Source organism: Gopherus evgoodei, chromosome 10, assembly GCF_007399415.2.
Source record: "Gopherus evgoodei ecotype Sinaloan lineage chromosome 10, rGopEvg1_v1.p, whole genome shotgun sequence".
Classification (NCBI taxonomy): domain Eukaryota; kingdom Metazoa; phylum Chordata; order Testudines; family Testudinidae; genus Gopherus; species Gopherus evgoodei.
The window spans coordinates 14,628,591-14,654,511 of NC_044331.1; the positions used below are offsets into that span (position 1 = coordinate 14,628,591).

Genomic DNA, 25,921 nt, shown 5'->3' on the forward strand with positions numbered 1-25,921 from the left:
AGTTGGTTACTGAAAATTACTTTGTGCTAATGGTTGGCTCTCTGCACTCCTTTAGTAGCACTGACTCAGTTTTCCAGCTCTGTAAATCTGCCATATCTTGGAGAGTGTGAGACATACAAGCAGGGAAATATATATTGTGTACATGTAACCTCCTTTTGAACTAGACCCACGCCAGTCAGGAAGTTTGTGTGCCAGATCCTCAGTTGGTATAAACTGGTGTGTAGCTTCACTGGCTTCAGTGCAACTACAACAATTTATACCAGCTGAGGATCTGGCTCTGAAAGTAGAAAGAAGAACTAATGAGCCAAATCACGAGCCAAGTCATTGGCCTTCTCTAGACACACATTGGGGAAAAATTACCCATAGAGTGAAATACAAGGTCAGCTGTTGTCCCAAGGATGTAACGACAGAATTTTGGCTTAGTTCATCTGTTCACAGACATGGAGTGCCCAGGGGCTCCTCTCATCTCTGTACTTCACGTGCAATGTATTTGTTATTGAAAAAAATACCAATAATTCATTAGGAAGATGGACATAGGCAAAAGCAAAAGACTCTGGAGCCCAAAACATGCCAAATCTAGGGCTGTAAGTAAGGGTTTCTTGGGAGTTCTGTATTTCAGAAGGGTAGCAGCTTTTAGTGGGTGCAGAGTTAATGTAATAACTGTCATTTGACGTTTTCAAAGCATAGCCATTAACTCCTCACCAGCAGCGTACCAGGTTGATTAGGAATATAAATTATAATCCCCACTTCACAAATGGGGAAACCAAAGCACAGAGAGGGGACAGGACTTTGCCTGAGGTCTCACAGTTGGTCGTGGCAGAGCTAGGTATTGAACATAGGCGTTCCTGGATCTCAGTTCTATGCTCATTCTACTACATCCCGCGGCTTGTGGCAAACGTTATAATCTAGAATTGAGAGCAGACAGATTGGACTGCATAGGCTACAGTACATAAACTGGCATGTGGCCTGGATAACAGAAGATCCTTCTTACCCCATGTACTGGCTACAAAAGGCATTGCGCTTTGGGGGTTCTTCCCTGTTCTGAACCCCCCGCCTCCCATTGTAGAATCATATAAGTGTGATTCCCAGGCCTGTGCACTGTACCTGGGACCACCAGGAGTAGCATGCATTGGCAAAAGCACCGGAGAGAAATGAGGCTATTAAACAAACCTGTCTACAAAACAGACTTTATTTTTCCTTTTGCAGAGCCAATTTACGTTTTATGTCCTTGGCTCTGGAGAGAATCATTATGTATATTTATAGGGAAGATGAAAGTTTGCTTCAATCAATCCACAGTTTGCTGAGACAGAGCCCAGGGTGGCAGTTTCCTGCAATAACAGTGATCGCGCAGGCTGACTCCTTGTCAAGAGACTGCTGCTTCAAAATCATTTCTGAACGATTTCTGTTACTCTCATCTCCACCACTCCCACCCAGAATGAGAGACACAGCAGAGCTAGAAAAGAGCTCTTCTGAGATCCAGACCTGTCTCCCTGAGGCAATGCAGGATTGTCCAGTGCAGTCTTCAAAGTCCCAAATGATGCAACTCCCACAACTCCTGTTGAGAGATGTTCTACAACCTGGTTACAGGTTTTTCTCTCAAGAAGTTTACCCCGACATTCAGCCTAAATTCTTCCTTTCTTCTCCTTTGCTCCTAAAAGAACTCCCCCTCTTCCTTGCAATTTAAACTCTGTGTATTATTGCCACTAATTATTTGTATAACTATAGCACCACCTAAGAGCCTTAGTCATGATCAGCACCCCATTGTGCTAGTTGCTGTATAAACACACATCATATTTGCAGCCTTCCCACCGAACTTAGCCAGACAGTTTTAGCTCTTACTTTTTCTGTCTAAAACAACCTCTCCCGCTTCCATATCCTTTCCATTGCTCTGCTCCTTCCAAAACTATCCTGGTAACGTGATGCCCACAAATGAATGCAGCCTGCGGTGCATTTGCTTCAGAGCTGTGGAGAACTGCCTTTTGATAAAATAGCCATCTTAGAATCAGGATAAACCACTTTCAAGGTCATGCACTGTTCTATAATCGCACATTTCCAATGGCCCAGGGCACCTGGCCTTTGCTTTGGGGCCTCATTACACACCGGAGGCAGCAGATTGCAAGATAGCAGGCCACTCCCGCAGAGTGGCTTATTGCTGTATTAGAGCTGAACCTCAGGGAAATGGGGGAGGTTCATGAAAGGCCAGGATTAATGGCCATTAGGGAGAGGGATAATTAGTTAATGCTAGTACAGCACTTTGAAGATGTAAAGCTATATAAGTGCTATGTATGATTATTATTATAAGGCTCCAGGTTTGACTGCCAGGAAGGAAGCCTGGTGTCTGGGGAAAGAAGTCTCCTTGTCCCCGCTTTTTGAATGACATCTAGCTGATTAGGAAGGACTAAAAAGACATGCCATCCCCAGTGAGTGTGGCCATACAGCAGCAAGCCATGGAGAGGCTTGCCAAGGCAGTGCAGTGTTTCAGACAATGGGGCGCTTGGGCACCTACTCTCTTAGACGTAGCCGAGACTAAACACAGGCCTGGGCCAAAACCCTAGCCCAGAATTCCCTTAAACTTTGGATTTAGGGGTTTTTGGTTCTGATCCCCACTCTGGAGATAAAGGCCAGCTGGTGTATTAGGATCCAGAATCCAACTCCTCCAAACATCCTCTAATTGAGCCTGACCTAAATTTGTGATCCACGCCCAGGAAACTGTTTAACGTACACAGGGCATTGCTTGGAAGGAGGAAGGGTCACTTGGCTGGCATTCATCTGGGAGGCCTCTGCTCTTGTCGCTTTTGCTGCTGCCTCAAGGAAAAGCTACTCAGGTCTGAGTCACAGAAAATGTGTCTCTTTAAATGAGGCAGTTTTCTGGTGAATTTTGCCTTTTGTGTGCTGGAAGGTTAGATGTTGTTTGTTTCGCTTCTTCCTGGCCAAGGTAGAGGGAATTAGAGAACTTGGTGCCATCTCCCTGCCTGTTTGGTTTCTGAATGCAGTTGAATCCATTCAGCAAATGAATTCCTTTTAAACCTGGTGACAGGACACATGTTCTGTGGTTGCTGTCTCAACTCTGGCTGTGTGTGGGGGTCGGAGCAGAGCTCTCCGTTAATTGCAGAACTGGCTGACTTCCCAGGCTGGGATGGGATAGAACATGTGTGCATGTCCTTCAGAACCTCAGCACCAAAAGCACCTGAAGATTCTCACCTCTGGACCTTCTTCTAAAAACCAGATGTGTGTCCCCATCAGGATGAGTTCATTTCTGCTGAGGACAATACTTGCTGTTCAATAATCTAGAGTACTCTTGAGTAAATAAGAACTGCAGATGCCATCTTCTGAGGGGAAGTAAGAGCAGAGCAAATACAGCTGAGATGCGGGAAAAGCCTCTGCATTTGGCAAAAACAACAAGTGATGCTGCCATCTGCCCATCACAGCAGGCTGTGATTGGCCTGCAGTGGTGAACCGCGGCCAGTGGGAGCCGTGATCCGAGGGACCTGCAGACAGGGCAGGTAAACAAACTGGCCCGGCCCACCAGGTGCTTTCCCTACACAAGCGGTGGCCCCAGTTTGAGAACCACTGCCCTAGAGAAATGTAAAACAAAGGAAACAGTTCCTTGTTCCACGCCTTTTGACAAGAAAAATCAAATGGAAAGGATCCCACTCAACAGAGAGGCTGCTGTTTGGTACCAGAACATCACTTGTCCTTATAAATGTGGGGAAAAGACTCGGATACACTGCAAGGCAGATGCATAACTCCGTGTGGTCCAGCTCCAAATCTTGGATCTGCTGCAAGAGACTCCAGATTCATGGAGGCATAGCCTCTGAGTTTCATAGATGTTTCTAACGTAGGTCCTCTCACCAACCCCATCTTGCCTTCAGAGTTGCACGGATCTCTCCTGTTTGGACACACCAGCTGGAGGAGGAGTATCCTGTGTGATTATGAAGACCTTGCAAAGCAATTCCCCTGAGATTGTCACAGCATCTCCAGATTGAGACATCCTGCTGCTGCTCTACTTCGCAGTCCATGTTCTTTCCCCCTCAACACAACCTCTCACTGCAAATGTCAGGCTTGCTGCTCCCTGCAAAGAGCAGATCAGACAGACTGTCCATGCTCCTTTCTTCCTCTGCTTTAGCTCTTCCACTTAACCTAAATTCTTTGCTGGCCACAGCTCAGGCCTACAGCAGGGGAGAGAACACACTGCACTCAGGGCTTTTAAGCTCTTGTTCTTTATCCATGATCCAGCAGGGCACGCAAGAGACTTGGGGTCTTGTGACTTCGCTCATTCAAATGGTCCCAGCTGCTGCAGCCAGAGTGGAGAATTAACTATTGCCTTCCCCCCAAAAAACAAACAAACACCAACTGATTTTCTTCAGCCTCTTGTGTCTCCTTGATGCAGCTGCTTTGCAATCCCTCCACTGCCCATGGGGATGGCAGTCACAGGCTTTGCACCAATCTCCAGTCTCTCTGTGTAACGATTACACAGCCAGCTCTGCACCCTCACGACTTCATATAGCAGGCCTTGCATCCTGCCTGGGTGTTAATAGCTGCAGGCAGCTTATATCTTATAGGGCAAAAACTGGGCCCTGTTCATAGCTCTCAGTGAAGTGCCCTGCACCTGTTGACCACGTCTGTGTTTACAAATAGGCATGGCCTCTCATAATCAGACAGTAGCTGGCACCTGTGTCCCCTTACTTGTCACGAGGTGGGAGGATGCAGTGGCCTGGCTGTGAGGTGAGGAGAGGAGTCTGGAATCACCTCTGCCGGGACAGAGAACCAATTGTGCTTCTCATAAGGTAGATGTAGAGAGCTGGACGCACCTGTTATGAGGCGGGGGAGATGACCAGATGAAGTTACGGCAAGGTCAGGACGGGGCGAGACACGCCTCCTGGAGGCAGATGGACTATCTGTTCCCTACAGACTTGCATTCTGTGTTTAAATACAAGTCTAAAAATAAAGTCTCTCACTGACATTGTTTTTCCTTACTTCATGTAACAATCTGGTTGGTTTATGACCCGTAATTCTGAATCAGGTGCAATTCAGCAGTGTAATTTGCAAGCAGGGACACTGTCCTTTTCACCCTTCCCCCGTCTCTGCTCCTTTGAGTTTGTTGCAATCCCACGGTTTTCAGCATTCCTAATGAGCCATTAACAAGCTGCCAATTACTTATGCAAATGAGGGGGAGCAGACATGGAGGGGTGGCTGTAGCGAGAGGTAAAGTCTGCTGCCTTAAAATGGCCTGAGATAAATCATTGCTACTCTAAGAGCTGCCTGCATCCAGGATTGTTCTCTGTTATTACCTGCCGCCTAGAAATGCCAGAGGTAACACAGAGAGTGGTTACAAAAAGGGAAATAGAGGATTAATCTCACTGATATTTTTAATTATGTTTGCCAAGAACACAGACAAGAACTCAGTGTGCCCAAACCACAGCTCAACCCTTCCCTCTTGTTCCCTCAGAGCTCAGACATCAGCACCTACTGCTATGAAGGAGCTAGGCTAACCATATGCAAATATGCAAATGAGCATGATCCAGCACTTTGCTTTTGCTTCCAAAACTATGCCTCAAAAATAGTATCTTCTGAGCACATGTGGAGTTTTACACGTCACAGTCATATTTTGTTCAGCTGGGGAGGCAGCTGGTTCTGCCAACTGTCCAGTGCAGCCCGGACACAAGCCAAATGTCTGGAGTAACAGCGAGGAAAGCCTTTCTCAGCTCTAAGAACAGGAGTACTTGTGGCACCTTAGAGACTAACAGATTTATTTCAGCATGAGCTTTCGTGAGCTACAGCTCACTTCTCCGGATGCATAGAAGAAGTGAGCTGTAGCCCACGAAAGCTCATGCTGAAATAAATCTGTTAGTCTCTAAGGTGCCACAAGTACTCCTGTTCTTTTTGCGGATACAGACTAACACGGCTGCTACTCTGAACCCTTTCTCAGCTCTGATTTGCAAAGTGCTCAGTGCAGCCACCAGCAATGCTACCAACTTCATAACCCCATCTGCTACTACAGACATCACGTCCCAGGCACTGCCCAAACTGCACATAGTAACAGGCTGCATAGGTGGACAGAGGCACCTAATATCCATGTAATGCAGTGTTTCCCAAACTTGTGTAACGAAAACCCCTGGTGGACTGGGCCAGTTTACCTGCTGCGTCCGAAGGTCCGCACCACTTCCAGCAGCTCCCATTGGCCTGGCGCGGCGAACCACAGCCAGTGGGAGATGCAATTGGCTGACCCTGCGGACGGGGCAGGTAAACAAACTGGCCCGGCCCGCCAGGGGCTTTCCCATCCCAAGTTTGGGAAACACTGATTAATGGAATGTCTTCCAGCTATATCCAACTTTAATAAAGAGGTGTGGCCCATGGAAGCTACTGATATCAGCATATAACACTCCATATTGACCCAAGATACTCGTGGTCCAAGTGTGTAATTCTCCCTCACGCACTGAGAAGCTAATGTTGGTTGGATCAAGATGGAAATTTGCATGAGTGTCCAGGGGCCTCCCTCGAGGTTTAGTGATATGGGTTCCTGTGAGGGACAGTGGAGAACTCTGCAGGCCATTTTAGCCTGCTGACCAACACTTTGGCTACCCCTGAAATTATCCAATCCCCTCCAACCACCTTCTTTTTTGCTTTATACTCTCCCAGCCTCATTCTGGCATGTGGCCAACTGACATCTCTTTTGGGCTGTGTATTACCAGCTCTCAGACTGATTTTAAAGTCTCCCATATCTGCAGGATCATACAAGAGCATACGTTTTGGAGCTGGCACTACATCATCAAGTCATGCGTTATGGTGCAACCTGACAGTGACCTGATAGTACAGTGATGGGTGTGTCAGGGATCAACAGCTAATCAGATAGACAGGCCTTAAGTCAAAACAGCAGGCTGCAAGGAATGTCTTTAATACGTTTCTCTTTCTACATGCATTATCTCGGGGCATGAACTTAGGTGGAGTTTTATGTCAATAGATTCTTGCTCAATAATATGCAAGTAAACTGACAAAATGGGCTGAGGTATGAAGCTCAAAAAACTGCAGTGATAAACAAATTGCATGTACTACCACTACATGCAAAGATAGTGTCATCTCGGTATCTCAATCTCTCTTCTCCATTACCCCATCTCTCTGTCCTGCCCACGACACCCTCTCTGGAAAAATCATGCCCATTTTTCATCTGCAGCCAGATCCACTCCTGACTGAAGAGTATACACGATTTAGACAAGGCTCCATTACTTAACTTCTGGATGCTGGATAATCAGTTCAATTTCCTTGGCATTAATCATAATAATATTCAAAATTCATTAGGGATGATTGTTTGGAAATCTATTTCCTATTAATGTCAGTTTCACTGAGCTTACGCCTGGCAGCCAAAGACAGAAATGTCCTGGCGGTTTAAAGACAGAAATTTAATATAATGCAGGGCCTGAGAACCCCATGATACATAAATCCCTTTCTATATGTGAAACAGTTACTCTGGAGGGTAACCTGAAAGCTTCCAGTGTTGTCCTCTGTGTTGAACCCAGCTGTACTGCAATGCTGGGATGTTAGCACATCATGCTGCAATGGAACATCACAAGCCATAGAGATGTAGGGCTAGAAGGGATCTCAAATGGTCATCTAGTCCATCCCTCTGTGCTGAGGTAGGACCAAGTATACCTAGACCATCTCTGACAGTTGTTTGTGGCATCCCCAACACTGGAGGTTTCTAAGCACGAGTTGGACAATCTGCTTAGGTAACCTGTTCTATGGCTTAATTATCCTTTTAGTTAGAAATTTTTTTGTAATATCCAACCTAAATCTCCCTTGCTACAAACTAAGCTGATTACTTCTTGTCCTGCCCTTGGTGCATACTGCACCAGCCCATAATAACTTAATAAACCTGTTGGGTCAGATTAAAAACTGCATACACGTAACTCTCATGCATACAGTTGTGTGCCTAAACAGCATATGCAGTTTCCTAAATTGTGTGTGCACACAGGAGACATGCAAAAGCGCGTATAACAATTAAAGGGCTATTTCAAAAATCTGCCTCTTATTGTTCTGCAAATGTAGCAGTAGCTTTAGCCTATGATATGGGGATCTAATGTTTTCCGAGGTGATGAATCCTTTAGAAATATGGTAGTTAGACAATCTCCATTAAATCAGGACCATCTCATCAAAATCCATTTGGTCACATTTAGTCAGTCTCTTGTGGGACAACACAGGACAGTTCCTTACTGTACCTCTGCTACTGCTTTGTCCTCTCCAGTCTATTTAAACTCAGGTGATGGTGCTTTCACCCTCTCCTTAGGATGAGATTCTCACTCTGTTTTAGAACAGTGGGTTATCAGCTTGAAAACCTCAAAGAAATATTGAGTAACTTCAGACTGAAGTTGCTTTTGATTCCTGGCCTAGTCAAGTACCAGTTATTGGCAGAGAAGGCATGGATGGCATGTCAAACAAACATACGACATCCCATGTCAGAATGAAGATCTCAACATTCAGGACTGCAATGTCACAACCACTAGTGATGCGATTACACTAGTCAGTGCCATTAGGGAAGCAACGTCTGCTCTGACATTGGTCAATGGGAGAGAAGCATGAGGAAGGCAGAACCAGGGGTTAAGGCACTGCTAGAGAGGATTTGGAGCACACAAATTTTAGACACTGTGATGACGCAGTGATTTGATATGTGATGCTAATGGCTCCACTTCCTGAGGCCAAGCAAGGGGAACGCTCTGCATTGGATGGAGCTCCTTTCTTGCATGTTCCAGACACTATAATGCATGGGCAAAAAAGTGCTGGAGCACAGAAACAGGAGGCTGCAGCAGGTGACAGAAGGGGACAGTTGCTGAAGGTGTCTGAGTGGGTTACAAGAGGGCAGCATCAGCAGCAGAAAAATGGAGAGCTCAAAGCACCACTAGGGGGAGCAGCAGCCCATGCCGAAGATGGAACTGGGACTTGTTTCTGGAAACAGTAACAGGCTAATTTTAAATTCTGAGACTACAGTTTCCACTCTGTCCCTTTCTATCCAAGCATTTGTCGTCAGAGTGACTTGCAGTTCGCTGTCCTGTTGGTGGTGTCTCCAGAACTTCTCGATAGACCAGCATCCACGGTGTCTAGTGACCTACTTATCCTAATGGTCTTTTATTAAAACACTTCTCTGCACTTTATTTGGCAGAGAAATATATTTTTTTTTCAAAACCAAACCAAACCCAGGAATATGCTGATGCCTGGGTTCTAAATGCCATGAGAGCTCGGAAGAACTAAAAGCCCATTTCAGACATTGCTGTCTGACATCTCCTGCACCACCGGCTCCCTTTCCTGAAGCCAACCGGAGGCCCTGAGCCATTCAACCCCTAAGGGATGCATTCTGCTAAACCCACCCTCCGGTGGGACAGAAATGAAAGCTTTTGCTGGAAGCCTGTGTTGCCCCTGGATGGTCAACTGTCTTAACCAGATGGATTTTTTGGATGTCTCTCTGGACACCATCTCTCCATTAGGTTTAGCCACAAGAGGAAGGACGGAAGGAGAGAAATACAAAAACCGCTAATGTTCAGCTGTGTCTGGTGGGAGGAATGACACAATGCAGATATGCATAAGGCATCATTTCTTCCTAGATTATATCCTTGCTAGGTCATTTACTGAGTGGAGAAGTTTATCTTTACAAATTACGAGCTAGATCCTCAGCTGACTTCATTGAAGCTCCTCTGAGTTACATCAGCTGAGGATCTGGCCCTATATTTATGTTCCAGGAATTCTGTATATGTGTGTATTACACATATGGACAAACACACACTGGCCACATAGCTACACCAAACTAAAAGATGTTGTACCAAAGGAATTAGAGTTGGAAAATACCTTCTATGTCCCACTCAGTTTATCACCCTTTGTGAATGGAGGACCGTCCCCTGAAGGACATTTTGATGACTTCAGTTCTAAACATCCCAAATGGGCTTCCACCATTTCCCACGTGCAAATACTCCACAGCCAAATATATCTCACTATCAAGGAGATTTCTCTGATGTTCATGCTGCCTTTCTCTTTCTTATCTCCATACCATTGCTCCATGTACAGCCCTAAATAGCACTTCTCTGATGCTACTGAAAATCTGCTGCTTTCCAATATTTGCAGACTGTCATATCCTCTCCCTTCCTTGTTGCTTAGCCAAGCTAAACATAGCTAGGCCTTTTAATCTTCGTAAATCAATGGCCCCTCATGATTTCTGCTGCTCTTCTCTGAAGCCTTTTGGGTTTATCAATATCTTTCTGGTAACGTGGTGCTGTGGCACGGAGCCTGCCTGCACAAGGAAGTTATATCTGAGGTATGGTTGCAGTAGAAACTTTTGGAGCACAGACCTATCTCCCTGCTCCTTTATGCGATTGCTCCGTACATACAGCCTCACAGTGCACTGGCCTTTGTGTTGCCGTAGCACACAAGCTCTGTGGTGAACTTCCCTGTCACACGATTCAAACAGGACAGTGTTTACCCCAAGAAAATAGGATGTGACTTGAGGGTAAATGATACAAGTGCACATTACAGGGGTTCTTTTGTGTATGGGACAGAACTGGTTTCACGTGAGATGTGTGATGTTAATGGAATATGTGCTTTATAATCAAAGACACTCTTTCAAACTCTCTCTCTCTGTTTGAATTTAATGCTTGTGAAAATGAGGGACAGAAACCTTTAACTAGAGGCAGGCCCAGTGTGGGCAGGTCCAATGTGGCAGGCACACTTGCTCTGCCAGTCCACTTCAATCCTGATCTGCAGGAATACCTGGTATTACAGTCATGGGCCCTGACATGCTGCTACTTCCAATCTGCAGCACACCCTGACCTTCCAGAATTGCATTCTCCTCACATAGTCCTGCTGGTGCTCCTCAGCCCGGACCTGTGCCGTATCCCGCTAATCCAGTCCTGTCGCTCTGTCAAAGCCCTGGGCCTCACGTGCTCCAGCTCTGCTCTGTGGATGCAATTCAATCCTGAAATGCAGCAACACCTGCTGTTCCAGTCCAAAACCTCCTAGCACAAATAATTTGTATCTCCTTCCATTTCCACTGTGTATCTCAGAAACTCTGGGTCTGTCTCTTCTCTCTCCTCTTTTCTACATATGGCCTCTCACCCCACCCCACCCCAAATCCCCCTGGCCTCATTTGAATTTTTAAGCTATTTAACATCCTCCAATATGTGCATAATGAGGTTTTTCCGCCTGCCTTCTGCTGCCATCCCTCTGCTATTATGACACCAGGTGCTGAAGTGGTAACATGGTGTTTCAGAAGCCTTGCACTGGCTTCCATGTGTTAGAACTCTAATTACAGGGTAACTAGCGACCTTGTAAGTACAGGGTAATCTACTATATAGCACCAGCGTAAATTATCTGGGTGTTTCTGTCTTCTTCACTACAGCCTTATCCAGAGATTGAAACACGGTCAGTTAAATGGTAATTAATCTCTGAACCTCTTAGCACCTTCCCATTTCGGTGTTCAGTAACCTGCAAGAGTATGTTATCTCTGTGCAGTGTCAGGGGCCTGGCCATGTTACTATCATTACAGAGCAAGAGTCAATGCTTTTCAAATGCATAAAGTTGCTGTGTTAAGACTCTGCAGTGCTGTTAGTGAAGCATGAGGTAGCTGCAGCAGGACGCAAGAAACTGTCTCCATGTCAGCGCTTGGGGAAACAGTTTATGAGTTGGCTTCCAGAGCTGCTGAGCGCCTGCAGCTCCCATTGGCTGGATCTGAGGGTGCTCGGCACCCCTGAAAAGCAGCCCGTTCATGTCCATGCACTGAGACTCATCCCAACAAACAACTCTGCTGTGGGACAGGAGTGGGAGGTGTGGTAGCCCTGTTCATGGTGATGAAGAGGAAGGGTTTGCTCCGTGAAGCGCAGTCTGACTGGACACGTCTGTGACTGTGACCGCAGGGAGGGGGAGTTCCTCTGTTTTGAACTGAGCTGCCTGCCCTTCTCTGCGGGGGATGCAGTGTAAATGTCTGAGAGGGACAAATCTGGGTTTGCTCAGTGATACCTGGAAGAAGGAAAGGGTGTGTGTGGGAGGCGAGTGAGGGGTCACCCTTCCGGATGTGGGAGAAAGGGGTTCAAGATTTAACAGACCTTCGTTTGTGAGGTGGTGAGGACACCAGCTGGAGAACTCTATTAGCCTTCGAGCTAGGGGGAGCATTGCCAGTAACCACCACCTATATCCTCGTGCTCTGTGTCACCTCTGAACTCACCAAAACCAACAAGAGAGACCTGGGCGTTCGCTTTGGAAAACCTGAAGTAAAATGCTGAGTGGACCACCTTTCTCCTTCTCTGTTGAAACTTTTCGCCTCTGTCCACACACATACACCCTATGGGTCAGTCTGAAAGCTTCTGCTCCAGTCACCAGAGTTAATGCTGCCCCTCTCAGAGCCAGGTACATTATACCCCAGCCATGCCCTATGGACCTACCTGAACTACAGTGCTCAGCCCACCTGAAGGAACCCCCACATACTGCCCCCCACCAGTTGATACACAAATGCCTCCAGTCCACTAATGCCAACTGCTGCTCTGCATGTGGATCATGGATTGGTGTTTGATGCATATAAGGCCCATGGGATTTTTAAGGTGACTAAGGCTATTTGCATGTATTTTAGACCCACTTAGGTTGCTCCCTCTGGAGCACTTAGAATTTAAATAGTAATGGCAGCAATTATTTTCAGATTGTAGACTAATAAAATCTTCTAATTTGTTCGAAGGATTCAGCCGGGTATAATACAGTGCTTATGACTTTCAAAAAAGTTTCCAGGCCCAGTTTTCAAACATGAGCACCAAAACAGAATGCTCAAATCCCATATACTGATGCTCCCTTCAGCCCAAAGACCCTGGACACAGAATCATAGAAATGCAAGGCTGGAAGGGACCTTAAGAGGGCATCTAGTCCAGCCTCTTGCACTTAGGCAGGATTACATAGCTAGACCACCCCGACACACATTTGTCGAACCTCGTCTGTTTTGGGTGAATACATGTCAATTTAAACACACCTCTACCCTGATATAACACTGTCCTCGGGAGCCAAAAAATCTTACCGCGTTCTAGGTGAACTGTGTTACAGTGAACTTGCTTTGATCCACCAGAGCGCACAGCCCCGCCCCCCGGAGCACTGCTTTACCGCGTTATATCCGAATTTGGTTATATCGGGTTGCGTTATATCGGGGTAGAGGTGTAACTGAATGTGGGACTTAGTTCACATAGTGACTTTGCACACTGAACCCTCTGAGCAAATTGTTCTAGTAGTCTATACCAGTGGTTCTCAACCAGGGATACACGTACCCCTGGGGGTACTCAGAGTTCTTCCTGGGGTACCTCAGCTCATCTAGATAATTGCCTAGTTTTACAACAGGCTACATAAAAACCCCTTGCGAAGTCAGTACAAACTAAAATTTCATACGACTTGTTTATACTGCTCTATATACTGTACACTGAAAAGTAAGTACAATATTTATGTATCAGAGGGGTAGCCGTGATAGTCTGGATCTGTAAAAGCAGCAAAGAGTCCTTTCCAATTGGGTTATTTCACAATTATATGGTAAAAAGGAGAAAGTCAGCAATTTTGTATGTAAGTAGTTTGTAAGTCAGGTGAAACTTTGGAGTACGCAAGACAAATCAGATTCTTGAAAGTGGTAGAGTAGTCTGGAAAGGTTGAGAGCCACTGGTATATGCTGTACTGTAATGAACTGGCAAGTGTGTGCGTGTGCGTGTGCGCGCGCAACATTGCTCTCTGCTGGATGGAATGAGCACTACAGTGTGTCATAGGTCCTTTGCTATTACAAGCTTCAGGGGACTCTCCTTTAGACAAAGTATAACCTTAGCTCTGGCCCCTGTACCTCTGCAATGTGATAGCATTTTCAGTTACATCCTCACACACTATTTTTTCACAGGACCTCTGCTTCATGCAATGTACATGCTGGAGAATGAATGAGGCCAGGTTGTGTAGTGACTTATTCTTGGGACCTGAACATCTCACCTCATTCACTGCAGATATTGCATGGTGTGTCATGAATGAAGGTGGTATCCATAGCATCCTTTCCTCTTTCACTGCAGATGTTGCATGGTGTGTAGTGAATAAGGTAGAGACCCCCTGGTAGAGAAGAGATAGCCTTGTGATTATGGCCATGGCTAGGGACTCCCAAGATTTGGGTTCTGGTCTTGCTTGTGCCACGGATTTGCTGTGTGACCACAAGTAATTCACTTGCTCTCTCTGTAACTCGGGTCGTCATCTGTAAAATGGGGAAATAAAACTTCCCGGCTTCACAAGAGTGCTGGGCAGATAGAGATTTGTGAGGTTCTCAGACATCGCAGTGATGAATGATGTAGAAAACGACAATAAATAAAGAAAAAAATCTCAGTGTGGAAGTTGGATGGTGTGCAGCAAATGAGACATGGGGCCCACACAATGAACACTAAGAAATAATGAACAATTGCCTGTGTTTACTGAGCACTGTCCTTACCGGAATAATAGCTCACAGTCATAATTAAAGACTGTAGGGTGATACATCGGAGTGTAGAAGTTAAGGATGCATAGGCAGGCTTGACCTTTCCAGGGCCTGACTTTTGCATGCTTCACTTTGCAACCTTATGTTCTTTTAATGCAGTATTTTTGTCTGGGTTGTGTGAGATTCTGAGTTAAACCTCTTGCTTCTGAGCTAGGTGTCTCCTGTTTAATAAAACATTAACTAATTAAGAAAAAAAGATTCTGTTTGGGTGGCAGCAAGCAGAAAGGAAAGACAGAGATGTAATAAAACATTAACTAATTAAGAAAAAAGATTCTGTTTGGGTGGCAGCAAGCAGAAAGGAAAGAGAGAGATGTGTGTTCAGAAAGACACCTGTTACATATGCATGTATGTCTCTCTCACCTTTTGAGGGGTTCTAATGCCTGGCTAATTGCATAAGCTCACCAGGCAAGGCCACGTCCTACATCACTGCAGCTAGACAGACTAATGTCCTTGCACGGTACTGGCAGCAGAGGCGCCATCTTTATGAGTTGCCAGGGGTTCCTCAACCCCCGCTTCACCCCTGGCCCTGACCCCACTCTACCCCTTCCCCTGAACCCTCACCCTTGCCCCTTCCTGCCCCCGGTCTGCCCTGTCCCCTGAGTGCTCATCGCCCTCGCTCCTCCCCCTTCCCCGCCCGTGCCTCCTGCACGCTGCTGAACAGCTGATCCGCGGCAGGTGGGAGACACTGAGAGGGCGGAGGAGGAGCTGATCGTCAGGGCCACTGGTGGGCAGGAGAAACAACAGTCTCTCAGACTGAGCAGACCTAGGTTGCTAGTCATAGGGTCCCAGAGTCTGTAGGGTCCCAGTAGTGGGTGGGCCTGGGTTCCCCTACCAGCCACTGGCAAAGCTGCACAGGACCTGGAGTTGAAACAGAAGACTGTCTGAAATGGCATATGAATATTGTATGGGGGGAATTTCCTACCGTAGAAGGGGAGGACTATATAGTGACCAGGCTGGAGGGCAGAGTCATGAAGGAGTGTCTTGACTCATGAAGAGAGTCAGGGGGTCATACCATGAATAACCCACAGAAGAGAGTGCTAGATGATGTGGGGGAGGTGCTAATTCCCAAATCCTGTGGTGAGTGGGAACTCCTTCACAATGCCTCACCATCTTCTTATATGTATTTATCGCCGATGAGGTAGAGCATGCTATTAGGCCCATTTTACAGATGGGAAGCTGAGGCACAGACACGAAATAATTTGCCTGAGGTCACATAGGAATTCAGTGGCAGATCAGCGAATTGAACCCAAATCGCGGGCTAACACCCAAACCATGGCGCACCCTATCTCTCTATACCAGCAATTATGGTCTCCCCTAAAGTATGGTCAGTGTAGATCTCTCAAGTCCAGGACTCACTTCCCCTAGTCAGTCCAAGGGAGCTGGAGTCTACTGACCTCCATGCCAGGCTGCAAGGCACTGCTGGAAGGGATACCTGGGGACATTTCTAAGTAAATTCTCCCCCCACACACTCCAGAATAGCTTGTTCTTTGTATTTGCCAAGATATTAAAATAGTGAATGGCTGTATTGTTAAATGGTAGAAGATATGGTAAGGGAATCTGGTAATTTGCATGTTATCTACACTGGAAAACAAATAAAATCAATAAAAGGAAGCAACAAATTTCCAGATGGTTAGTACAATTATGAGCAAAGAGCCATTTGCAACGACAGTGCAGCCAAAGGAAGAGAGTGTGTGAGTGTTTGGGAGAAAGGTCAACACGGGACATGCAAGAGCTCAGGGAACTTTGCATCCGAGTACGGTAGTGTTCTCTTGTCCAAAACATATCCACTCTGAGTGGGGTGCTGCATTTATGTGGAGCCTGATATTGCAAATAGTACCAGGTATGGAACTTTCTAGAGCAATGTTTCCCAAACTTGGGACGCCGCTTGTGTAGGAAAGCACCTGGCAGGCCAGGCTGGTTTGCTTACCTGCCGGGTCCGCAGATTCGGCCGATCGCGGCTCCCACTGGCCGTGGTTCGCTGCTCCAGGCCAATGGGGGCTGTGGGAAGTGACGCGGGACAAGGGATTTGCTGGCCGACGCTTCCCGCAGCCCCCATTGGCCTGGAGCGGTGAACTGTGCCAGTGGGAGCCGCGATCGGCTGAACCTGCAAACCCGGCAGGTAAACAAACTGGCCCGGCCCATCAGAGGCTTTCCCTACACAAGCGGCGGCCCCAGTTTGAGAACCACTATGCTAGAGTGATTAGTCCCATTAAGTTCCCTGGGGATTGTTCATGGCAGTGCAGAGGTAAGTGTTTGCAGGATCAGGCTCATAGTTTGCAGAGGCTTTGGATGAAAGGAACTACAGAGAAGTTACATGTTACCATATTTTGCTGGAGTTTACCTCTGCAGTATTTATACAGTCATGAGGACGTGATTGAAAGACAAAAAACAGTGTGAGTGCACAGGGGAAAATCCTGTTAAAAAGACTCCCTTCAGGCAGAGGTGGAGTATGGTTTTGTGGGATCCTGGGCCAGAGCAAGTGAAGACCCCCAAACCTCCTGGGCACTCCTGCCGGGGAAATGGAGTCGGGGCACGGGGGCGTGCCTCGCTCTGCCTGCCCGGCAGGTGCGCCTCTGGTCAGGAACCCCATGTATACCTGGAAACTAGCCAGGTTCTTGAAATAAAGGGTTTCAAACCTAAATCTCTGGCCTTGCTGCAGGTCACATGGTCATGCTGGCTGGCACAAGGAACTGGCTCTGCAAGCCACCTGGAATGGTGGGCTGGGCTGAAACCTGGGAAAGGTGGGCCCTGTGTGACCGGCAGCCATCCCTCAGGGTACCCTAGGGGCACAGCATGGCCCTGCAGGAGCACTACCCTCTCCTCCTCTGCCTGGCATCCAGACCAGAGCACTTTAAACTCGATTCAGCCATGAGGGCTCTCGTTTCTTACAGGATCTCGGCTTAGCCCTGCTGATAACTCCAGTAAGTGGCCCCACCTGTGCCCGGAATCTCACAGCCCTGCGGAGCCTGTGCTGCTCATTCCAGCTAGCTGTAGCTTCTCTGAGTTGTCCCTTTAATCCTGTCTCGGCTAGGGAGGCTGACAGGCCTCCTTCAAGCTTGCTTCTCCCTTGCTGCAGCAGCAAGCTTTTGGCCTATCCCTCTGTCTGGGCCCGATTTAGCTGCGGAAGCTCCCTGTCATGTGGCTGCACTAACCTTTCCCAGCTGGGGTGGAGGCCTGAGCCAGGCACAGATGTAGCTGGACCTGCAGCCTACTGAAAGGACCCATCAGCTTGGCACACGCTGCCTCTGCCCTTCTCTGCACTCTGACCCCATTCCCTGGCAGGAGCACCAGGCTGGTGGGCAGAGCGGGGCAATCTCCCGCGCCCTGACCCTGCTCCCTGGAAGGAGCACTGGGTGGATGGAGCGGGTTAGGGCGTGGGGACCCCATTTTTCCATGGTCCCATAATTGCCCAGTGCCCCTGGGCACGGGCTCCGTTGGCCCAGTGGCTAATCAGCCACTGCCTTCAGGGCAGAGGATAGAAATGACATCAGCTGTTACACTAATTCCATCCATGTCCTGCAGTGCCATTCTGGTTACTGCACTGAAATGCAAGAAAGCAGCAAAATCATATTTGGGGTGAAGCCTGTTTAACTGCTGCCATGTCCCTTATATCATCTGGATCTAAACTCATGCTATCGTGTGATTCTGCTGACAGACATTAACTGCTAGAACCCTGCTCCCTGACAGCAATGCCAAGTACCTTCCAAGAGACAGTCACACACCTAACGCAGCATATGCCTTATTGTAATCTGCTACAGCTACACTGGGAGGCTGTTTACCTGTATGAAGTTGTTGGGGGGGTTGATTGTGCTCTCCTTCCACATGAGGGGTGGGGTCCCCTCCACTGCCATGTGCACTGCGGCAGACCAGTCCCAAAGCCAGTCCCATATGTCACATGCTCGATTTATACAACTCTCCAGCCTTCAAACTGCCCCTTGGAGTTGAAATCCACTCACTGTTTTAGCTGCTGGTCGTGCTAGTCTCTGCCGCTGCCACGCTGCGCTGCATTGGCCCTTCGGATGCGGCCCTTCCTGACAGTGAATGGGTGAAAACAAGGGAAGGAGAAAAACAAAAGAGAAGGGGAGGGGGAGAAGAGGAGGGAGTATGTGGGGGGGATGAAGCAGGGGGACAAGAAGGGAGAGGGTATGTCTTTAACTGAACTGTATGTTTTTCACTGGCTGCAACATTCTAATAGCTTTACAACACTCATCGTGAGCATGGGGTCAGACAGATCATCCACTATTGTGCTGAGGCACGTTGCACCACTGCTTGGCACCTGGGGTCATCATTTAAACAAGTGCAAAGGACTAAACAAAGTGACGGGCACCTGTGAATTGGACCCCTGACTTACATGATAAAAGCCACTGAAAAACACTGAGACCCTGTACAAAGAGTCTCCTTTCCTGCTTGCAGCACAGAAGGAACTGTAATGGGCTGAAATTGTCCCTTGTGTCTAACTCTGAGATATCTCCAGTTCCTTTACTACTAAACATCCTCCTTAGAATGATGAACTTGGATTGATATCACTGCAGATGGGACAGGGCCCAGACCCAGGCCTTGACTCAGCCAAAACTTCCAGGGAACATTTGGCCTGAATCAAGACTGAGGACCTGATCCTGTAAGGTGCTGAGTGCTTGTCATTTTCACTGAAGCAAACAGGAATTCAAGCTGCTCAGAACCCGACAGGGAGTGCTCAGAGCCTCTCAGAATTAGGGTCCTAAAGGTTCACAGGATGAAGCACCCACTATATACTGGATGGTTATGTGCCAGCACGCCTACTGAGAGGTTATTCTTGTATGAAATTTTGCAGTGTAATAAGCAGTAACATAGATGCTACGCTATTCCCTGCTACACATGTCCCTCAGTGTTAGGGACCACTGAGAGCAGCAATATAAAAGTGGACTCATGAGAGCAACTTGCTCCACTTTTATTTAGTTTACAGGTATCCTAGGCCAGTGGAACGACATGCCAGACAGAAAAGTGTTTGGCCTCACAGTGATTCAGTAATCTGCCTTTCCATGACAACTTCCACCCCTATAGTGCTCTTCACAATGAGCAATTAAACCTCAAAATACCCCCCGAGATAGGGAGGAATTATACCCATTTCAGACAGGGAAGCTGAGTTTACAGCCCTGATTTGCAGTGGTGCAAAGTTATTAAGCAGCTTGTGGTGACACCCTGAGTTTCCTCTACAGTACTTCCTCCCTCTCAGTCATTTCAGTCACACTTTGGAAGTACAGGAGCCTATCCTGCAAGACTATGACTGGCCTCAAATTCTATCTCCACCGGTGGGAGTGACAGATGCTCCACTCGTCAGAGAATTGGGCCCAAAGAAGAGAAGAAGAAAAAAAATATTATAAAAGAATGAAGGAGAAAACACTGAAAGACGACTTTGACTATATCAATGCAGAAGGGGAGCCAGGGGAGACTCTCACTGGGCAAATAATGTTGAACGGTCGTTGCAGATACACCTCTACCTTGACATAACGCAGTTCTCGGGAGCCAAAATATCTCACCGCCTTATAGGTGAGACCATGTTATATCAGGTTTGGTCCAGCAGTGGGGCTCGGGCGGGGATTTAAAGGACCCAGGGCTCCCCGCAGCAACTGGAGTCTCTGGCCCTTCAAATCACCATCAGAGCTCTGGTAGCTGGGCTTGGGTGGGGATTTAAAGGGTCCAGGGCTCCACACGAACTTGGATATAACGTAGTAAAGCAGTGGGGCTTGGGTGGTGCTTTAAAGGGCCCAGGGCTCCCCACTGCTTTACCATGTTATATCCAAATTCATGTTATACTGGGTCATGTTCTGTCGGGGTAGAGCTGTACCATGAAATCAGTGAGTAAGTTCTCTCCAGTGAACTGCACTCCAAGGGCCAAAATTAAAGGGACATCCCTGAGCTGTGCATGTAGTTGGAGAGCACTGCTCTGGCACGTGACCATTTTCATAGGTGGCGGTTAAGAACACAACACGGGCTGCTGCCAAATTAAAGGAGAGAAGTAAGTGGGTTTGGGAGGCATGGCCACCTAGTTCCACTCACGTGCACCTTTTCATTGTAGCCAACGGTGCAAATTTGAGCTGCTACCTGTAGCAGCAGGATCATCCCGTTCAGGCAATTGCTATCTGAATGGCTGAAAAGCCTCTGAATTGCTTTGCTCTATTCCGAACAAATCAAGCTCCTGAGGAATGAGAACTGGGTGGGAAAGAGGCTGAGAAAATGATTTCACTGCTGTTTAAATTTCCTGTTCATTAAAATGTTACAGAGTTAGAAAAGTCCACCGCACAAACTCTCCGAGCCAGCAGTGTCACAGGATGGGCATCAAAAAGGATAGAGCAAACGAAGTCATCAGCAATGGAAAAACATACCAATACAGCCCAATACAGAACAATGCAAATCCCACCTCGAACATGGGGCTGCAAGAGACATTTTCCCTGTGTCTGACGCCTTACCACGTGCTTATTCAAGCACAAGTAACTTTGGGAGAGAGAAACTCAAAATTCAATTTATATCTCAGTCCAAGTAAACATGAAGAAGCTGTTGAATCTGACTATAAAAGCCAACGATCTCATATGCTTTCCTCACATGTGTTGGAAAAACTAGGAGTGGAGTTACTACCTTGCTGCTATGAGATACTGACAAAGTATTTCAGAACTATAGGAACTGTATGTTGTCACTAATTACTGCAGAAAAGGAAAGGGGGGGTTGGAATATGAAAATATAAACATTTCTTCCCTGTGAATTCCTTTGATGATCTGATGATGCGATGCCCACACAAATGATTCTCCCCTCCTCCCCCAATTCAGCGTGGCATGCACAGAAAAAAGAACTATTTTCAGTTGTGCTTAGTACTTGAGTTACCCTCCCAAAAAAAGATTTCTATTTCTATATATGTGCAATTTTGTGCATCATGGCCCGATTGTACGTGAAGCATGCTTTCTCTGCAAGCCTAGCCCTAAATGGTTCGTTTCTTAAGCACAGCTGTTTGCAAATACTGTCTTTCTCCCTCTTCCATCTCCAGCTGGTTTGGAGTAGGAGTTCACAGAGGGTGCCTGGGAGAGGAGGAGGATTATGAAATGGAGGGGAAGAGAGAGAGAATTCAGGCCATGCAGGAGTTAGGAGAAACATGTTCTCTTCCTATGCAAATATCTTAATTACAGAGAATGAGGAAGATGTTTGTATGTTAATTTTCATAGCTAGGTTTTCAATTTGTCTTTGAGAAAGGCCTTTTGCACCAGGGGGAAACCTTCAAATCTATCCACTTAAAAAGCCACTGCCGTGAGCAACACATTAAAACAAAAATCAAGCCGAGCCATAATTTACCAAGCTCCCATTAAACTCTCATAAATTCTCCACCTCCCCTTCCCTTGCTGATCGCTAAGGTGTTTGTGGCTAAAAGACAGCATGCCACCCTTCTCCTCTGCTGCTTCTTCCTGCTTGTGATCTCACAGGTGCTGCGATGGAAATGAATGATGATGTCACAACATTGTGGGTAGGGAGCAAGGAGGAGGAGGCAGCTGATCAGTTGGGGAGCAGTGCTGAGTATAGACCCATTACCAGTAGAGCGGAGGGACGTGCTGCATCTAATTCTTAACTCATTTCCCTGAATGTGGCAAAGGCTTTTCTAAAAAAATCACGTGAATTATTTTTCATTTTCTCTGTAGTTTCTAGAGCCAGCTGGGACAATAAGTGGAAGTGTCCAAAAAAATCAGGAAACACATTTCTCATCCTTCTTGTCTGTCTGGCTTCATCTGTAATATCCTAGGCTCAGCTTCGTACTCTCCCCTTTGCATGGCTCTGGTTGCACTAAGGGACCCAGACAGTGCTGAGAACTCCCTATCTGCAGCTTTCTCTAGTTATATATCTGGCTCCTGAAGTATTCTCTGTGCAGCCCTTGGCATATGGAAGGTGGGGAGTGGTGTGGCTAGAGCACCCTGTCTGGCAATCTCCAGCTGATGGATATCCACTGGGGGCCACAGTTGGGCAGCATAGATTAGCGCAGGCTCTAGGCTTCTTTAATCTATGATGGGGCTGGAGGAGAACCAGCTCTACGATCAGGGAGCCATCAACAGCTTTCTTTGCCCCTGCATCTGTTTGCTTCACCCAGCAGAAAGTGGCTACAGCAGAGAATCCAGCTCTTAGGGTCGAGGCATAACTGGAATTTGAGTGGAGGGAAGCAGAAGGACTCTGAAATCTCACCAGAAAGCCAGCTGCCTCACAATTTGCAATGCAGTTGTGCAGGTTCAAGAAGCACGGACTATTTGGATGATCATCTGGATTTCTTTGTGTTGAATACAATGGAACCTCCATGTTACTGGTGTTGGTTTGCCCCTCACTAATATGGGTTCAGCATTTGATTGATTACTCATAGCTGGTTGGAATTTCTCCAGACCATACTGGTGTAGAGATCAAGTTGGAAATCTCATGAGAACAGGGCCTCTTGGGAGACTTCCTGTATTTGCTGGTTTTTGGTCACTTCATGCTGAGCGAATTGGCTTTTACACAATGGCCTGATGCTTTCATGTATTCTGCAAACAGGAGATGCAAGGGCGGGTACAAGTTAAAGGAAGAGCTAACTGAACTGCTTCTGACTTCACCAGACATCTGAAGTTGAGCTCCACTGCTGGAAGAAGGCTCAAGGCCTCAGTTCAAGCTCTTGAGGAAGATCTTTTGGGGGGCATATTAACTCTGGTTGAAAGCTCATGTGTTGGTTATCAATGAGTGAAACTGTGGGGGTTTGGCTAGCTCTGGTAGTCCACTTAGCTCTGGGGAAGATGTAGGGATGTGGTGACCTCAGGTACAAGGTCCTGGATTTAGTTTGAGCTCTGGATCAAGTTTTGGGGTTCCATTTAAGCTGTGGGTGAAGGTTCAGGTTTGTTCTCATTTTACCTGAACCCGTTTATGAGCATCATCCACTAGTGACGATGCTATGACTCAGAGTCGGGTGGCACAAATCCTGAGCTGGTGGTGATACTAGGGCAGAGGTCAAGCCTCCTAGCATGGCTGGCAGGCTGGAGTTTTCACTAGTTGATTACAGACTATTCTTCACAGTCCTCTTTTGTGTCTGTGCTTCAAAGACGACATCACTAGACTGGTGAGAGGTCTTAGCCGGCCACATCCCTCTCATCACAGAAATTAAATGAACAGTATATACATCAAAACAGCAACCCAGCCATGTGATGGGCAAGTGGGAGCGGGGGAAGGAGGGAGGACTGAGGGTGTAGGGGGGAATTAGGGTAATTACCATTCCTGAGAAAATGCCATGAATTACAACACAACCTAATTACCCCGATTAATTCTTCTGCTTTGTGAAGGGCTCTTAGCTATCAAAGAGAGCGAGAGAGAGAGAGAGAGGAAAAAAAGAAACTTTACAATTTGTTGGGTTTTTTCCATCGATGTAAAAGTCAGGGGTGCAGGGTGGGAAAAAGAGTCTGGATAAAACACAAGATGCTGCTCTTACATCTTCCTTTCAGGAGATAATAAACTGTACTGTACCAATTTGCAGCGGTTTTACAGGAGCTGGAGTGATATCAGAGACCAACACATTTAATATTGCGCAGTCTCTTCCTACACACACCGAACACCCAGTGTGCCAGCCCAGGGATACTTATCCTGCACTGCCACACGGGAGTCTCCCCTTCCAAACCTGGGTGACTCCCAGTCCTGCTCTCTCACTTTTGACTGCCAGTAGGGACTGGCGCACTGAGTAGGTAGCATGTGGAGCCCTGAATACTGAGCACCAGCTGAGTAAGCAGCAGCATGGTTGTATTCTGATGGAAGTCCCATCCAGTCCTCGTCTGGAAGGTTGGTGGCTGGCACTGGAATAGAGAGGTATTAAAGTGGGGAGAATGAAGTTGCACAGCGCTCCCTAAAAGGATACAAAGTTACACTGAGAAAAATATTCCCATCAGTAGTGGAGATCTCCATTATCTGGCCAAATTCACTGCAAGTCTCCGGCCACCAGTCTGCAGGCAAATTTGCATCCATTCTGAAGGTCTCCGGGTTCCCTTTCTATCACGCTGAGGCACCTTCTATAGCTCTTAGAGTTCCCTAATAGCACCCATGACTATCTCTGTATGTGAGTCTAGCACATACTCTGCCATGGCGTCTCCTATATTATGGGGAGCCCTTAATTAATCGGAACACTCTGCCCAGCTCCAAGTTCCTGTCATCTGCGGATCTCAAAGCATTTTTACAGACATTATAATTTCCAGCACTGCCAGGCTGTAAATCGTATTATTACTTCCATTTTACAGAAAGGGACCCTGAGGTACAGAGAGGTGAGGTGATTTGGATTCATTAGCCAGCGTTAGCACTGCACGGTGAAGCTGCAAAGTCTTATATATGTTATATGGGCTGCCCAAGAGCTTACAGCAAAGTTAGTGAGACTAGATGGGGATGGCCATTTGGAAAGCGGTGTGTTTCCAAGTCCCAGACTGGGATATGGAGGGGAGAGCCCACAGTGCTCCTAAGCACACTCCGCATAGTGGGCAGGCTTCTGGTGCCGGCCCATTTGCTTCAGACATGCCTCCTGGAAGAACTGCAAGAGGGATGAGAGTGGAGAGCTCTTCAGCAATTCCTAGTGAGAAGTGGCTGGTATTTCACAGATCATTATTTCTTCAGTATCAATTAAGGGAAAAGGGTTAGCGCTCTGTTAATTAGCATTAGTCAAATGGGAATGAAGTAATGCCGGAAGGGCAGGTGCCGAATCAATTTCCCCCACTTTTGCCCAGTAAACTTCAGCCAGATTTCAAAAACGGGAAGGCTGATGGATTAGCTCGAAATACTAGTACGTTTTCAAACCACTTTTACATATCGGTACAGTAAAACCTGTTCTAACTCTACTGGGGATTGGATGAGATGTGACATTGCATCCAAACTTGGGGCAGGGAGTCCGGCACTATGCTTGCTGGCACTGCTGTGCTGTAGCTGGGCGTTTTTCTTCGTGCTAAGAGCCTCACAGTGAATGCCACACTGCCCTCGTGCGATATGGAGATGGACAATAAAGCAAAGTCCTAGAGCAGCAGGGGAAGAGATAACAGGGATATTATATTAATGAAGGATTCTATATACTAAAATACCATGGCAATGGATGTGTGAGAAATGCCAATGGCTAGATTAGAGCTGAAACTCTTAAAGGAACTGAAAAATGATGGGGACTAAGCACTATCCAATGTTAATATACCAGGCATGATGCCATAATGAGGTTTCACTGCTTCTGATGCTACCAAACTCCCCTATTCCGATTGGATCTTTGTCCTCACTCCTACTGTCATATCATGTTAGGACATTAACTGGGCATCATTAGATGTTGGCTACAGAGAAGCCAGGATCAGGGTTCTCTTCCGAAGACTTAGGACTGTCACCCTTCCTAAGTGATCCACGTGGGAAAGGTCTCCTACCATTACAAGCAAGCAACTACAATAGTGT

At 47.0% G+C, this 25,921-nt stretch overlaps 1 protein-coding gene across 4 annotated transcripts in view; it reads right to left on the minus strand.

Annotated features, from left to right (window-relative positions):
• Window positions 1-25,921, minus strand: part of NTRK3 (neurotrophic receptor tyrosine kinase 3) — a 326,625-nt gene that overhangs the window by 15,336 nt on the left and 285,368 nt on the right. For 2 of the 4 annotated variants that reach the window (XM_030578291.1, XM_030578293.1), the window contains one exon: window positions 18,454-18,528. The exons of 1 other annotated variant lie outside the window; for it this stretch is intronic. In XM_030578291.1, coding sequence (XP_030434151.1) covers window positions 18,454-18,528 — 75 coding nt within the window. Of the gene's footprint in view, window positions 1-13,968; window positions 14,083-18,453; window positions 18,529-25,921 lie in introns of all 4 variants that reach the window. One more of the 4 variants, XM_030578295.1, reaches the window with a different exon arrangement.